Raw genomic sequence first — 13,442 nt, forward strand, 5'->3', positions numbered from 1 at the left:
TTATATTTTTATTTTTATTTATTTATTTATTTTTTGGCTGCAGCTGTGAATATGTCAAAAATTGTCAAGAAACTAATGACATTTTTACTTAAAACGTATTTTTACGTCAAAAACATTTTTCCGTGTTTCTATTTTTCGCTAAATTAATTCGTTGAAATTCCCGCTAACAGCGACCTCTGCTGGTAATTTTTTTTAGCGGTTTAAAACAATTTTTTATAATTACCTAAATACGTCAAAAAATTATGGCAAAAAACGTATTATATTTGTTCTTAAAACCAATGTACTTTAATTTGAAAAATGGCAACGAAAATAATGTATTTTCAGCAATTATTTTCTAATTTTTTTATGTCCGTCAAAAAACACGTACTATATTTGTATCGAAAACTTAAGTTAGAATTGATGTTGATTTAAAAGATAATTAATGTCAAAAAATGATGTCAATAGACAAATTCTATTTTTATACTTTAAACGTATGTTAAAATTAATTTTAATTAGAGAAATTTAAAACAAAAAATTATCAATTTTTGTTAATGATTTCATTTTAAACATTTTAAACTATATATTTATGTCAAAAACATTATTCTAACCAGCAACAATTATACATAATCTAAACTATTATTATTATTATAATTATTATTATTGTGTTTCTTTTCTTCCCTAAATTAATTCATTGAAATTGCTGCTAACAGTGACCTCTGCTGGTGATTTTTTTAGCTGTGTTTAAAAAAAAAAAAAAAATTAATTAATAAGGATATTTTTTCTTTGTATAATTACCTAAATACATCAAAAAATTATGGCAAAAAACGTATTATATTTGTTCTTAAAGCCTATGTAAAATGTACTTTAATTTGAAAAATGGCAACGAAAATAATGTATTTCCAGCAATTATTTTCTAATTTTTTTATGTCCGTCAAAAAACACGTACTATATTTGTATTGAAAACTTAAGTTAGAATTGATGTTAAATTTTTTTAAAAATTATGTCAAAAATGATGTCAATAGACAAATTCTATTTTTATACTTTAAACGTATGTTAAAATTAATTTTAATTAGAGAAATTTAAAACAAAAAATTTTAAATTTTTGTTAATGATTTCATTTTAAACATTGTAAACTATATCTTTATGTCAAAAACATTATTCTAACCAGCAACAATTATACATAATCTAAACTATTATTATTATTATTATTATTATTATTATTATTATTATTATTATTGTGTTTCTTTTCTTCTCTAAATTAATTCATTGAAATTGCTGCTAACAGTGACCTCTGCTGGTGATTTTTTTAGCTGTGTTTTAAAAAAAAATAAACATTTATTAATAAGGATATTTTTTCTTTGTATAATTACCTAAATACGTCAAAAAATTATGGCAAAAAACGTATTATATTTGTTCTTAAAACCTATGTAAAATGTACTTTAATTTGAAAAATGGCAACGAAAATAATGTATTTCCAGCAATTATTTTCTAATTTTTTTATGTCCGTCAAAAAACACGTACTATATTTGTATTGAAAACTTAAGTTAGAATTGATGTTAATTTAAAAGATAATTAATTTAAAAAAATGATGTCAATAGACAAATTATATTTTTATACTTTAAACGTATGTTAAAATTAATTTTAATTAGAGAAATTTAAAACAAAAAATTATACATTTTTGTTAATGATTTCATTTTAAACATTTTAAACTATATCTTTATGTCAAAAACATTATTCTAACCAGCAACAATTATACATAATCTAAACTATTATTATTATTATTATTATTATTATTATTATTGTGTTTCTTTTCTTCCCTAAATTAATTCATTGAAATTGCTGCTAACAGTGACCTCTGCTGGTGATTTTTTTTAGCTGTGTTTTAAAAAAAAAGAATTAATTAATAAGGATTTTTTTTGTAGTATAATTACCTAAATACGTCAAAAAATTATGGCAAAAAACGTATTATATTTGTTCTTAAAGCCTATGTAAAATTTACTTTAATTTGAAAAATGGCAACGAAAATAATGTATTTTCAGCAATTATTTTCTCATTGTTTTATGTCCGTCAAAAAACACGTACTATATTTGTATTGAAAACTTAAGTTAGAATTGATGTTAATTTAAAAAATAATTAATGTCAAAAATGATGTCAATAGATTTTTTGTTAATGATTTCATTTTAAACATTTTAAACTATATCTTTATGTCAAAAACATTATTCTAACCAGCAACAATTATACATAATCTAAACTATTATTATGATTATTATTATTATTATTATTATTATTATTATTATTATTATTATTATTGTGTTTCTTTTCTTCTTCTCTGCTGGTGATTTTTTTAGCTGTGTTTAAAAAATAAATAAATTAATAAGTATATTTTTTCTTTGTATAATTACCTAAATACGTCAAAAAATTATGGCAAAAAACGTATTATATTTTTTCTTAAAAAGCTATGTAAAATGTATTTTTAATTTGAAAAATGGCAACGAAAATAATGTATTTTCAGCATTTATTTTTATTTTTATAAACTCTAAAATTGTTATGTCCGTCAGAAAACACGTTCTATATTTTTATTCAAAACTTAAGTTGGAACTGATGTTAATTTTAAAAACAATAATGTAAAAAAATTATGTCAATAGACAAATTACATTTTTATACTTTAAACGTATGTTATAAATAATTTTGATTTGAGAAATTTAAAATTACAAATTATTCATTGTTGTTAATGATTTCATTTAAAATAATTTAAATTATATCTTTATGTCAAAAATGTTTTCCAACCAGCAACAATTGTACATGTTTCTTTTCTTCCCTAAAATAATTCATTGAAATGCCTGCGAACAGCGACCTCTGCGGTGATGTTTTAGCAGTGGACTCTTTATAAAAAAAAAAATCTATAATTATTTTTCTTTTTATAATGACCTCAATAGGTCAAAAATTATGTCAACACGCATATTACATTTTTATTCAAAACTTAAGTTAGAATTAATTTTAATTTTAAAAATAATGATTTTTAAAAATATTTATGTCAAAATATGTCAAGAAACTATTTTTTTTTTTTACTTAAGACGTATGTTAAAATTATTTTTAAAAAATTGTATATGTAAATAAAAATTATGCATTTAAAAAAAAAAAAAGATTTAATTTAGAAAAATGTAAATTATATCTTTGTGTGAAAAACAATTTTCAAACCAGCAACAATTCAACATGTTTCTTTTCTACCTTAAATTAGCTCAATAAACCTCTGCTGGTGATTTTTTAGCTGTGGACTCTTTTTAAAAAGGGAATCGATAATTATAAATTTTTTTTTATAATAACCTCAATACGTCAAAAAATTATGTCAAAACAAATATTACAATTTTATTAAAAACTTAAGTTAGAATTAATTTTAATAAAAAATTTTTTTTTTTTTAATTATGTCAAAATATGTCAAGAAACTAATTAAATTTTTACTTAAGACGTATGTTAAAATTGTTTATATATATATATATATATATATATATATATATATATATATATATATATATATATATATATATATATATATATATATATATATATATATATATATATATATATATATATATATATATATATATATATATATATATATATATATATATATATATATATATATATATATATGTGTGTAAATAAAAATTATGCATAAAAAAAATTGTTTTATATGGAAAAATTTAAATTATATCTTGTGTCAAAAACAGATTTCAAACAAGCAACAATTCTACATGTTTCTTTTCTACCTTAAATAAGTTCAATAAAATTCCTGGGAACAGTGACCTCTGCTGGTGATTTTTTTTTTGCAGTGGACTCTTTTTAAAAGTTAATCGATAGTTATATTTTTTAATTTTTATAATGACTTCAATACGTCAAAAAATTATGTCAAAACACGTATTACATTTTTATTCAAAACTTAAGTTGGAATTAATTTAAATTTAAAAAATAATTATTTTTTAAAAAGACAGACAAATAAAAAATGTTTTTACTTTAAACATATGTTTATTAAATTTTTATTCAAAACTTAAGTAAGAATTATTTTTAATTAAAACAAATAATTATTATAAAAAAAGACAGACAAATTATATTTTTATTTATATTTAACATATGTTAATTTTTATGAAGACAAACATTTCAAAATTTTTTTTAATTCTACATGTTTTCCCCCTAAATTACTTGATTGAACTTCCTGCGAACAGCGACCTCTGCTGGTGATTCTTTAGCAGTGTACTTTGTCGTGCTCGATGACTACTAAAAGAATGCCATATACGTTTCTCTTTAGGGTTTGAAATTAGAATATTAATTTATATTAAATCTAATCAAGAAGTTGTACAACCAACAAAAGCCTCTCGCTCACGGTTGTGGATGTTCTCCAGGTGAAAAAGAACCTGATAAACGTGTCGTACCACATCGCTCAGTACACCAACATCATCTCGGACCTTCGCTGCGAGATCGAACGGCTCAAGAAGAAGATCACCGACCAGGCGGCCCGCCAGCACGGCTCCGACAGGGCCGACATCCGCCACGTCCAGGGTGAAGCCCCGCCTCCGGTTCATCAGACAGCCATCATGGTTTCGCTTCTAACGTCCCCGTTTGTCTTCCTACACAAGCGGAGGTCCAGGCCCACTCGTGCAAGCAGAGTCGGGTCGACATGGACCAGCTGAGGGAGCAGCTCCTGGACGCTTTCCGCCAGCAGATGGAGATCCGCAGGAACCTGATGGCACTGGAGAATAACAACATGGAGATCCAGATTGACACGTCCAAGCAGCTGCTCACCATCGCAGAGTCAGTCTTAAAACCGTCTTATTTCTGTTAAGATGCTTCAGGACAAGCCTTACAATATTCGTGTGGTGTCTTACCTGTAGCTGGGAGCACGAGCGCAGCCGGCGAAGGAGGAAGTGGCGAGCAGAAAAACGAAAAGAAAGCACGAGTAAAGACGACAGCGAGAAGGACTCCGACTCTCTGGACTCTCCGCCGGACTCCAACGTGACGGAGGAGGTGGCGTTGGCCAGAGAGAACCTGGTGGCTCTAATGACTCAGCAGAAGAAGCTCCACAAGCAGAAGGTCTTCATCTACTGCTGGTTTGAAAACTCTTGACATGAATCTGAAGACTTCTCGCTTCCACCTTCAAGGCGCAGCTGGAGCGCAAGTTCCTGGAGCTGCGAGACAAGGCCCGCCACTTGGAGGAGCTTCTTCCGCGGAGGGTGAGCTCAGAGGAGCAGCGGGAGATACTGGGCCTCCTGTGCAAGGTGCACGAGCTGGAGATCGAGAATGCGGAGATGGAGTCGCACGCTCTCCTCAAAGACAACGTGATCCGGCAGAAGAACTTTGTGGTGAAGCGTTTCGAGATGCACCGGCATCTTTGCGACGAGATCATACAGCAGCAGCGGCAGTTCATCAACGGTCGGTCCGGATCTTCTGCTGAAGAGCTTTTGATTGGTCCTGTCCTGCTAACTGTCTGTGTTCTTCAGACCACAGCCTTCTAGTCCCGCCCCAACTACAGGAGCTCTATGAAATCTACACCAGAGAGCTGGACGAGAGGAAGCTGGACCGAGCCGTGGCTTTGGACAAGGTGACCACCAGGCACACCATCAAGGTACCACCAAACAAAGACCTCAACAGTTCTTTGTACGATTGTCCAAATACACATTGTTCACTTCCAACAGAGCCTTGAGTAGCTCATAATTCTTAGATCAAGAGATACAATTACGTTACCGATCTTTCCAGGGGGGCTCTCTCCCCAAGATCGCCCTGCCCGCTCAAAACCGCGACGCCATCCAGGATCTGGACTCGGACCAGGAGAGCGTGCGCAACACGTGCGCGGACGAGCGGCGAGGACAAGCCAAACTTCGCAGGCATACCCTGCCTCCCATCCTGCCGGAGCCTGACCAGTAAGGACACCTTGTGGACTGAATCGTGACAACGGCAACCCCTACAAATGTTTCTGTTCTTTCCCCCGAAATCAGGGACAACAACCGGGTTTTTAAGAACGCCACACAGTCCCGACACGTGAAGAACTCTGCGGTAATGACGCCGCCTCCCATCCATATCAACGGGAAGGGCAACAGAGAGGTGAGCTTCTGCCTTAGTTTTCCAACTTCCCCATGTTACCATAAAAAAAATTTTTTTTATAAAGTTTTTACCAGTTGCCAGAATGGTACTGTTTTTCCATTTACGGTAATTTTACTGTTAAAAAAAATGTTGACGACGTTGGTTGTGTAATTGTTCATCTGCAGCCGCTCGCACCAGTGAGCTCACTCAGCTACACCCACCTCAACCACAGTGTCAGCAGCCACCTGGACTCATCGCCTGAAAGCAGCGAGGCGGGACCTGACGTCCCCCTTTCACGAACCGGTAACATCAGTTCAAAAAACAACAATAAACCTTCTAATAACTAATAACCATCATGTGTGACTTCAGAGAGGCAGCAGATCCTCAGGGGGGTCCACAACATTTCGGTGAAAGCGGCCCGGCGGCGCTCCAAAGCCCGGGAGGCCGAGTCCCTGCGGTTGCCCCCGGCGCCCTCGCCGATGGAGCCCCCGAAGCGAAAGAGCAGCCTCTTCTCCGGCGAGGCACTCCCTGGTGGTCTGCCCTCGCGGCGCGGCCGACAGCCCAGCCCCGAACTCCGGCACGCCACGTCCGACGACAACCTGTCCAGCAGCACCGGCGAGGGCGCCGGCGTGCGGGCGACGTGGATGCGGCCCCACAAGACCGGCAGCAAGAACCAAACCCCCCGGGAGGCCGACTTTGAGGCGCGCCGCAAGAAGAGGCGCTCGCGCTCGTTCGAGGTCTCCGGGCAAGCCGTGAGTGCTAAATGACACAGCAAGTCCAGTAGGGCCCAGGGAAGGAAATATGTAAACAAACCCCAAAACGATGCCTTTACCAATGCTAACATTTTTACTCATTTTAATTTATAGAAAACTAAAATTCATGGCTTTTGATACTTGGTGCCACCTTAGAAGTATGGTAAATGTTCTTATGCTATCATACTAATCTTAGCATGCTAACCTTTTAGCTAATTTGATTTGTTTAAACGTTTACATCATGGTTTTTGATACTTGCCGCCATCTTAGCAATATGCTAACTTTTACTATGTTATCTTGCCGATGTTGGCATGCTAGCATTTTTATCCAATTTGATCTGTTTAAACATAAACATGATAGCTTTGGCTACTTGGCGCCATCTTAGAAGTATGCTAACTTTCCATTTGAAAAGGTTAGCATACTTCTAGGAAAAGTATGCTAAATTTTCTTATGTTATTATCCTAACGCTAGCATGCTAGCATTTTATCTAATTTGATCCGTTTGAACTTAAACATGAAGGCTTTGGCTACTTGGCGCCATCTTAGAAGTGTGCTAACTTTCATAGAAAAGGTTAGCATACATCTTGTAAAAGTATGCTAAATGTTCTTATGTTATTATTCTAACGTTAGCATGCTAGCATTTTAGCTAATTTGATCCGTTTGAACTTAAACATGAAGGCTTTGGCTACTTGCCGCCATCTTAGAAGTGTGCTAACTTTCATAGAAAAGGTTAGCATACATCTTGTAAAAGTATGCTAAATGTTGTTATGTTATTATTCTAACGTTAGCATGCTAGCATTTTAGCTAATTTGGTCCGTTTGAACTTCAACATGATGGCTTTGGCTACTTGGCGCCATCTTAAAAGTGGGCTAACTTTCATAGAAAAGGTTAGCATACATCTAGTAAAAGTATGCTGAATGTTCTTATGTTATTATCCTAACGCTGGCATGCTAGCATTTTAGCTCATTTGATCCGTTTCAACTTAAACATGATGGCTTTGTTACTTGGCGCCATCTTAGAAGTATGCTAACTTTCCATTTGAAAATGTTAGCATACTTCTAATAAAAGTATGCTAAATTTTCTTATGTTATTATCCTAACGCTAGCATGCTAGCATTTTAGCTAATTTGATCCGATTGAACTTAAACATGATGGCTTTGGCTACTTTGGCGCCATGTTAGAAGTGTGCTAACTTTCATAGAAAAGGTTAGCATACTTCTAGTAAAAGTATGCTGAATGTTTTATGTTATCATCCTAACATTAGCGTGCTAGCATTTTAGCTCATTTCATCTGTTGAAACGTGAACATGATGGCTTTTGATACTTGGCGCCATCTTAGAAGTAGGCTAACTTTCCATTTGAAAATGTTAGCATACTTCTAATAAGAGTATGCTAAATTTTCTTATGTTATTATCCTAACGCTAGCATGCTAGCATTATAGCTAATTTGATCCGATTGAACTTAAACATGATGGCTTTGGCTACTTTGGCGCCATGTTAGAAGTGGGCTAACTTTCATAGAAAAGTTTAGCATACTTCTAGTAAAAGTATGCTGAATGTTTTATGTTATCATCCTAACATTAGCGTGCTAGCATTTTAGCTCGTTTCATCTGTTGAAACGTAAACATGATGGCTTTTGATACTTGGCGCCATCTTAGAAGTATGCTAACTTTCAAGAAAAGGTTAGCATACATCTTGTAAAAGTATGCTAAATGTTCTTATGTTATTATTCTAACGCTAGCATGCTAGCATTTTAGCTAATTTGATCCGTTGAAACCTAAACATGATGGCTTTGGCTACTTGGCGCCATCTTAGAAGTGGGCTAACTTTCATAGAAAAGGTTAGCATACATCTAGTAAAAGTATGCTGAATGTTCTTATGTTATTATCCTAACGCTGGCATGCTAGCATTTTAGCTCATTTGATCCGTATCAACTTAAACATGATGGCTTTGTTACTTGGCGCCATCTTAGAAGTATGCTAACTTTCCATTTGAAAATGTTAGCATACTTCTAATAAAAGTATGCTAAATTTTCTTATGTTATTATCCTAACGCTAGCATGCTAGCATTTTAGCTAATTTGATCCGTTTGAACTTAAACCTGATGGCTTTGGCTACTTTGGCGCCATGTTAGAAGTGTGCTAACTTTCATAGAAAAGGTTAGCATACTTCTGGTAAAAGTATGCTGAATGTTTTATGTTATCATCCTAACATTAGCGTGCTAGCATTTTAGCTCATTTCATCTGTTGAAACATAAACATGATGGCTTTTGATACTTGGCGCCATCTTAGAAGTGTGCTAACTTTCATAGAAAAGGTTAGCATACATCTTGTAAAAGTATGCTAAATGTTCTTATGTTATTATTCTAACGTTAGCATGCTAGCATTTTAGCTAATTTGATCCGTTTGAACTTCAACATGATGGCTTTGGCTACTTGGCGCCATCTTAGAAGTGGGCTAACTTTCATAGAAAAGGTTAGCATACATCTAGTAAAAGTATGCTGAATGTTCTTATGTTATTATCCTAACGCTGGCATGCTAGCATTTTAGCTCATTTGATCCGTTTCAACTTAAACATGATGGCTTTGTTACTTGGCGCCATCTTAGAAGTATACTAACTTTCCATTTGAAAATGTTAGCATACTTCTAATAAAAGTATGCTAAATTTTCTTATGTTATTATCCTAACGCTAGCATGCTAGCATTTTAGCTAATTTGATCCGTTTGAACTTAAACATGATGGCTTTGGCTACTTTGGCGCCATGTTAGAAGTGTGCTAACTTTCATAGAAAAGGTTAGCATACTTCTAGTAAAAGTATGCTGAATGTTTTATGTTATCATCCTAACATTAGCGTGCTAGCATTTTAGCTCGTTTCATCTGTTGAAACGTAAACATGATGGCTTTTGATACTTGGCGCCATCTTAGAAGTATGCTAACTTTCCATTTGAAAATGTTAGCATACTTCTAATAAGAGTATGCTAAATTTTCTTATGTTATTATCCTAACGCTAGCATGCTAGCGTTTTAGCTAATTTGATCCGTTTGAACTTAAACATGATGGCTTTGGCTACTTTGGCGCCATGTTAGAAGTGTGCTAAATTTCCTAGAAAAGGTTAGCATACTTCTAGTAAAAGTATGCTGAATGTTTTATGTTATCATCCTAACATTAGCGTGCTAGCATTTTAGCTCGTTTCATCTGTTGAAACGTAAACATGATGGCTTTTGATACTTGGCGCCATCTTAGAAGTATGCTAACTTTCCATTTGAAAATGTTAGCATACTTCTAATAAGAGTATGCTAAATTTTCTTATGTTATTATCCTAACGCTAGCATGCTAGCATTTTAGCTAATTTGATCCGTTGAAACCTAAACATGATGGCTTTTGATACCTGGCGCCATCTTAGAAGTGTGCTAACTTTTCATTTGAAAAGGTTAGCACACTTCTAACAATATATGCTAAATTTTCTCATGTTATTATCCTAACGTTAGCATGCTAGCATTTTAGCTCATTTGATCTGTTGAAACCTAAACATGATGGCTTTTGATACCTGGCGCCATCTTAGAAGTGTGCTAACTTTTCATTTGAAAAGGTTAGCACACTTCTAACAAAAGTATGCTAAATTTTCTTATGTTATTATCCTAACATTAGCATGCTAGCATTTTAGCTCATTTGATCTGTTGAAACCTAAACATGATGGCTTTTGATACCTGGCGCCATCTTAGAAGTGTGCTAACTTTTCATTTGAAAAGGTTAGCACACTTCTAACAAAAGTATGCTAAATTTTCTTATGTTATTATCCTAACGTTAGCATGCTAGCATTTTAGCTCATTTGATCCGTTGAAACCTAAACATGATGGCTTTTGATACCTGGCGCCATCTTAGAAGTGTGCTAACTTTTCATTTGAAAAGGTTAGCACACTTCAAACAAAAGTATGCTAAATTTTCTCATGTTATTATCCTAACGTTAGCATGCTAGCATTTTAGCTCATTTGATCTGTTGAAACCTAAACATGATGGCTTTTGATACTTGGTGCCATCTTAGAAGTGTGCTAACTTTTCCCATGTTATCATGCTAACATTGCCATTATGTTTTATATGTTATTCATATAAAGCCCCCCCCAAAAGTTCCTCCATCTTAGAAGTATGCTAACTTTTTTATGTGATCAAGCTAACGTTAGCACGCCGACATTTAATGCTAGCATTTGAACTAATTTCCATGATGTAAAACTCCGGTTTTACATCATGGAAATTAGTTCAAATTCATACATTTTGAGTCTTTTTGCGATCTTGCAAGTATGCTAACTATTAGCACTACACCGAGCTAACGTTAGCAGCCCAGATAGGGCGCACATCAAAATTTCCGCGGTAATTTTCCAGTTAGCTAACATGACTTCTTAAAAATTGCAGCTTCCCCAGTCCAAAACAACCACGGCTTCGAGGTTCCGACCTCTGGACAGCACGTCAGACCCTCACCTCCATGTCAACGGTCAGCCCCAGGTGCCCATGCTCCGCCCCCAGTATAGAGGAGTCCCGCCCCTTGCCAAAGTCAGGCCCCCACTCAGCAACCAGCAAGCAGGTAAGACAGCGTCAAGACTGTTTGCCAATCTTTTACTCTTGAACTTCCTGTCCCTCTCTGGTGCTCCGCAGGCGCCCCCTCAGAAGCCCCCACACCGCAGCTGAACAACCTGAAGCGGGTGCCCTTCCTGCGGCAGCCCCAGCCGCCCCTCCACGTGGCCTCCAACGGGGGCCAGCGCCCACGCAGACATTGAGGTGTACTTTGGACGCTGGCAATACAAAAGACATACAAGATGGTGGAGCCATGATGACGCCAAAGTGCTAACCAAAATAGCTGCGATGATTGTGCACGTCTTGGGACAAGAAGTTTAATGTCTTCTCCCATGTGGGGATGTGCCTACAGCGTGTCATCCTCCCCTTGGGGGCGTACATTTTTTCTCACGCCCCCCGAAGACGTAATTTTTTTCCTCAGGCACCTCCATGGGAACATACATTCTCTCCTATGTGCCCCTTCAAGATATAATTTTATTCTCTCTCACGCCCCCCTCGGAGACATCATTTATTTATTTCTATTTTTTTCACGCCCTTCCTTGGGTACATACATTTCCTCTCACGTTCTCCTTCGAGACATACATTTTTTGTCACGTACCCCATTGTAGACGTAATTTTTCTCTCACGCCCCCCCTCGGGGACATCATTTATTTATTTCTATTTTTTTCACGCCCTTCCTTGGGAACATACATTTCCTCTCACGTTCTCCTTCGAGACATACATTTTTTGTCACGTACCCCATTGTAGACGTAATTTTTCTCTCACGCCCCCCTCGGGGACATCATTTATTTATTTCTATTTTTTTCACACCCTTCCTTGGGAACAATCATTTCCTCTCACGTTCCCCTTCGAGACATACATTTTTTGTCACGTACCCCATTGTAGACGTAATTTTTCTCTCACGCCCCCCTCGGAGACATCATTTATTTATTTCTATTTTTTTCACGCCCTTCCTTGGGAACATACATTTCCTCTCACGTTCTCCTTCGAGACATACATTTTTTGTCACGTACCCCATTGTAGACGTCATTTTTCTCTCACGCCCCCCTAGGGGACATCATTTATTTATTTCTATTTTTTTCACGCCCTTCCTTGGGAACATACATTTCCTCTCACGTTCTCCTTCGAGACAAATTTTTTGTCACGTACCCCATTGTAGTTGTAATTTTTCTCTCACGCCCCCCTCAGGGACATCATTTATTTATTTCTATTTTTTTCACGCCCTTCCTTGGGAACATACATTTCCTCTCACGTTCTCCTTCGAGACATACATTTTTTGTCACGTACCCCATTGTAGACGTAATTTTTCTCTCACGCCCCCCTCGGGGACATCATTTATTTATTTCTATTTTTTTCACGCCCTTCCTTGGGTACATACATTTCCTCTCACGTTCTCCTTCGAGACATACATTTTTTGTCACGTACCCCATTGTAGACATAATTTTTCTCTCACGCCCCCCTCGGGGACATTTATTTATTTCTATTTTTTTCACGCCCTTCCTTGGGAACATACATTTCCTCTCACGTTCTCCTTCGAGACATACATTTTTTGTCACGTACCCCATTGTAGACGTAATTTTTCTCTCACGCCCCCCTCGGGGACATCATTTATTTATTTCTATTTTTTTCACGCCCTTCCTTGGGTACATACATTTCCTCTCACGTTCTCCTTCGAGACATACATTTTTTGTCACGTACCCCATTGTAGACGTAATTTTCTCTCACGACCCCCTCGGGGACATCATTTATTTATTTCTATTTTTTTCACGCCCTTCCTTGGGTACATACATTTCCTCTCACGTTCTCCTTCGAGACATACATTTTTTGTCACGTACCCCATTGTAGACATAATTTTTCTCTCACGCCCCCCTCGGGAACATCATTTATTTATTTCTATTTTTTTCACGCCCTTCCTTGGGAACATACATTTCCTCTCACGTTCTCCTTCGAGACATACATTTTTTGTCACGCACCCCATTGTAGACGTAATTTTTCTCTCACGCCCCCCTCGGGGACATCATTTATTTATTTCTATTTTTTTCACGCCCTTCCTTGGGAACATACATTTCCTCTCACGTT

The 13,442-nt window shown here is 35.7% G+C and overlaps 1 protein-coding gene across 1 annotated transcript in view; it reads left to right on the forward strand.

Moving 5' to 3' along the window:
• LOC133656449 (kinesin-like protein KIF19) overlaps positions 1–13,202 on the forward strand; it is a 21,599-nt gene extending 8,397 nt beyond the window's left edge. Inside the window, exons 6-16 of the mRNA XM_062057529.1 lie at positions 4,377–4,533; positions 4,611–4,785; positions 4,866–5,064; positions 5,133–5,403; positions 5,472–5,596; positions 5,728–5,891; positions 5,967–6,072; positions 6,237–6,354; positions 6,421–6,803; positions 11,205–11,373; positions 11,445–13,202. Of these exons, the coding sequence (XP_061913513.1) occupies positions 4,377–4,533; positions 4,611–4,785; positions 4,866–5,064; positions 5,133–5,403; positions 5,472–5,596; positions 5,728–5,891; positions 5,967–6,072; positions 6,237–6,354; positions 6,421–6,803; positions 11,205–11,373; positions 11,445–11,566 (1,989 nt within the window). The 3' untranslated portion in view covers positions 11,567–13,202. The remainder of the gene's footprint in view (positions 1–4,376; positions 4,534–4,610; positions 4,786–4,865; positions 5,065–5,132; positions 5,404–5,471; positions 5,597–5,727; positions 5,892–5,966; positions 6,073–6,236; positions 6,355–6,420; positions 6,804–11,204; positions 11,374–11,444) is intronic.
• The last annotated feature ends 240 nt before the right edge of the window (positions 13,203–13,442 follow it).

Source organism: Entelurus aequoreus, linkage group LG08 (genome assembly GCF_033978785.1).
Source record: "Entelurus aequoreus isolate RoL-2023_Sb linkage group LG08, RoL_Eaeq_v1.1, whole genome shotgun sequence".
Classification (NCBI taxonomy): Eukaryota; Metazoa; Chordata; class Actinopteri; order Syngnathiformes; family Syngnathidae; genus Entelurus; species Entelurus aequoreus.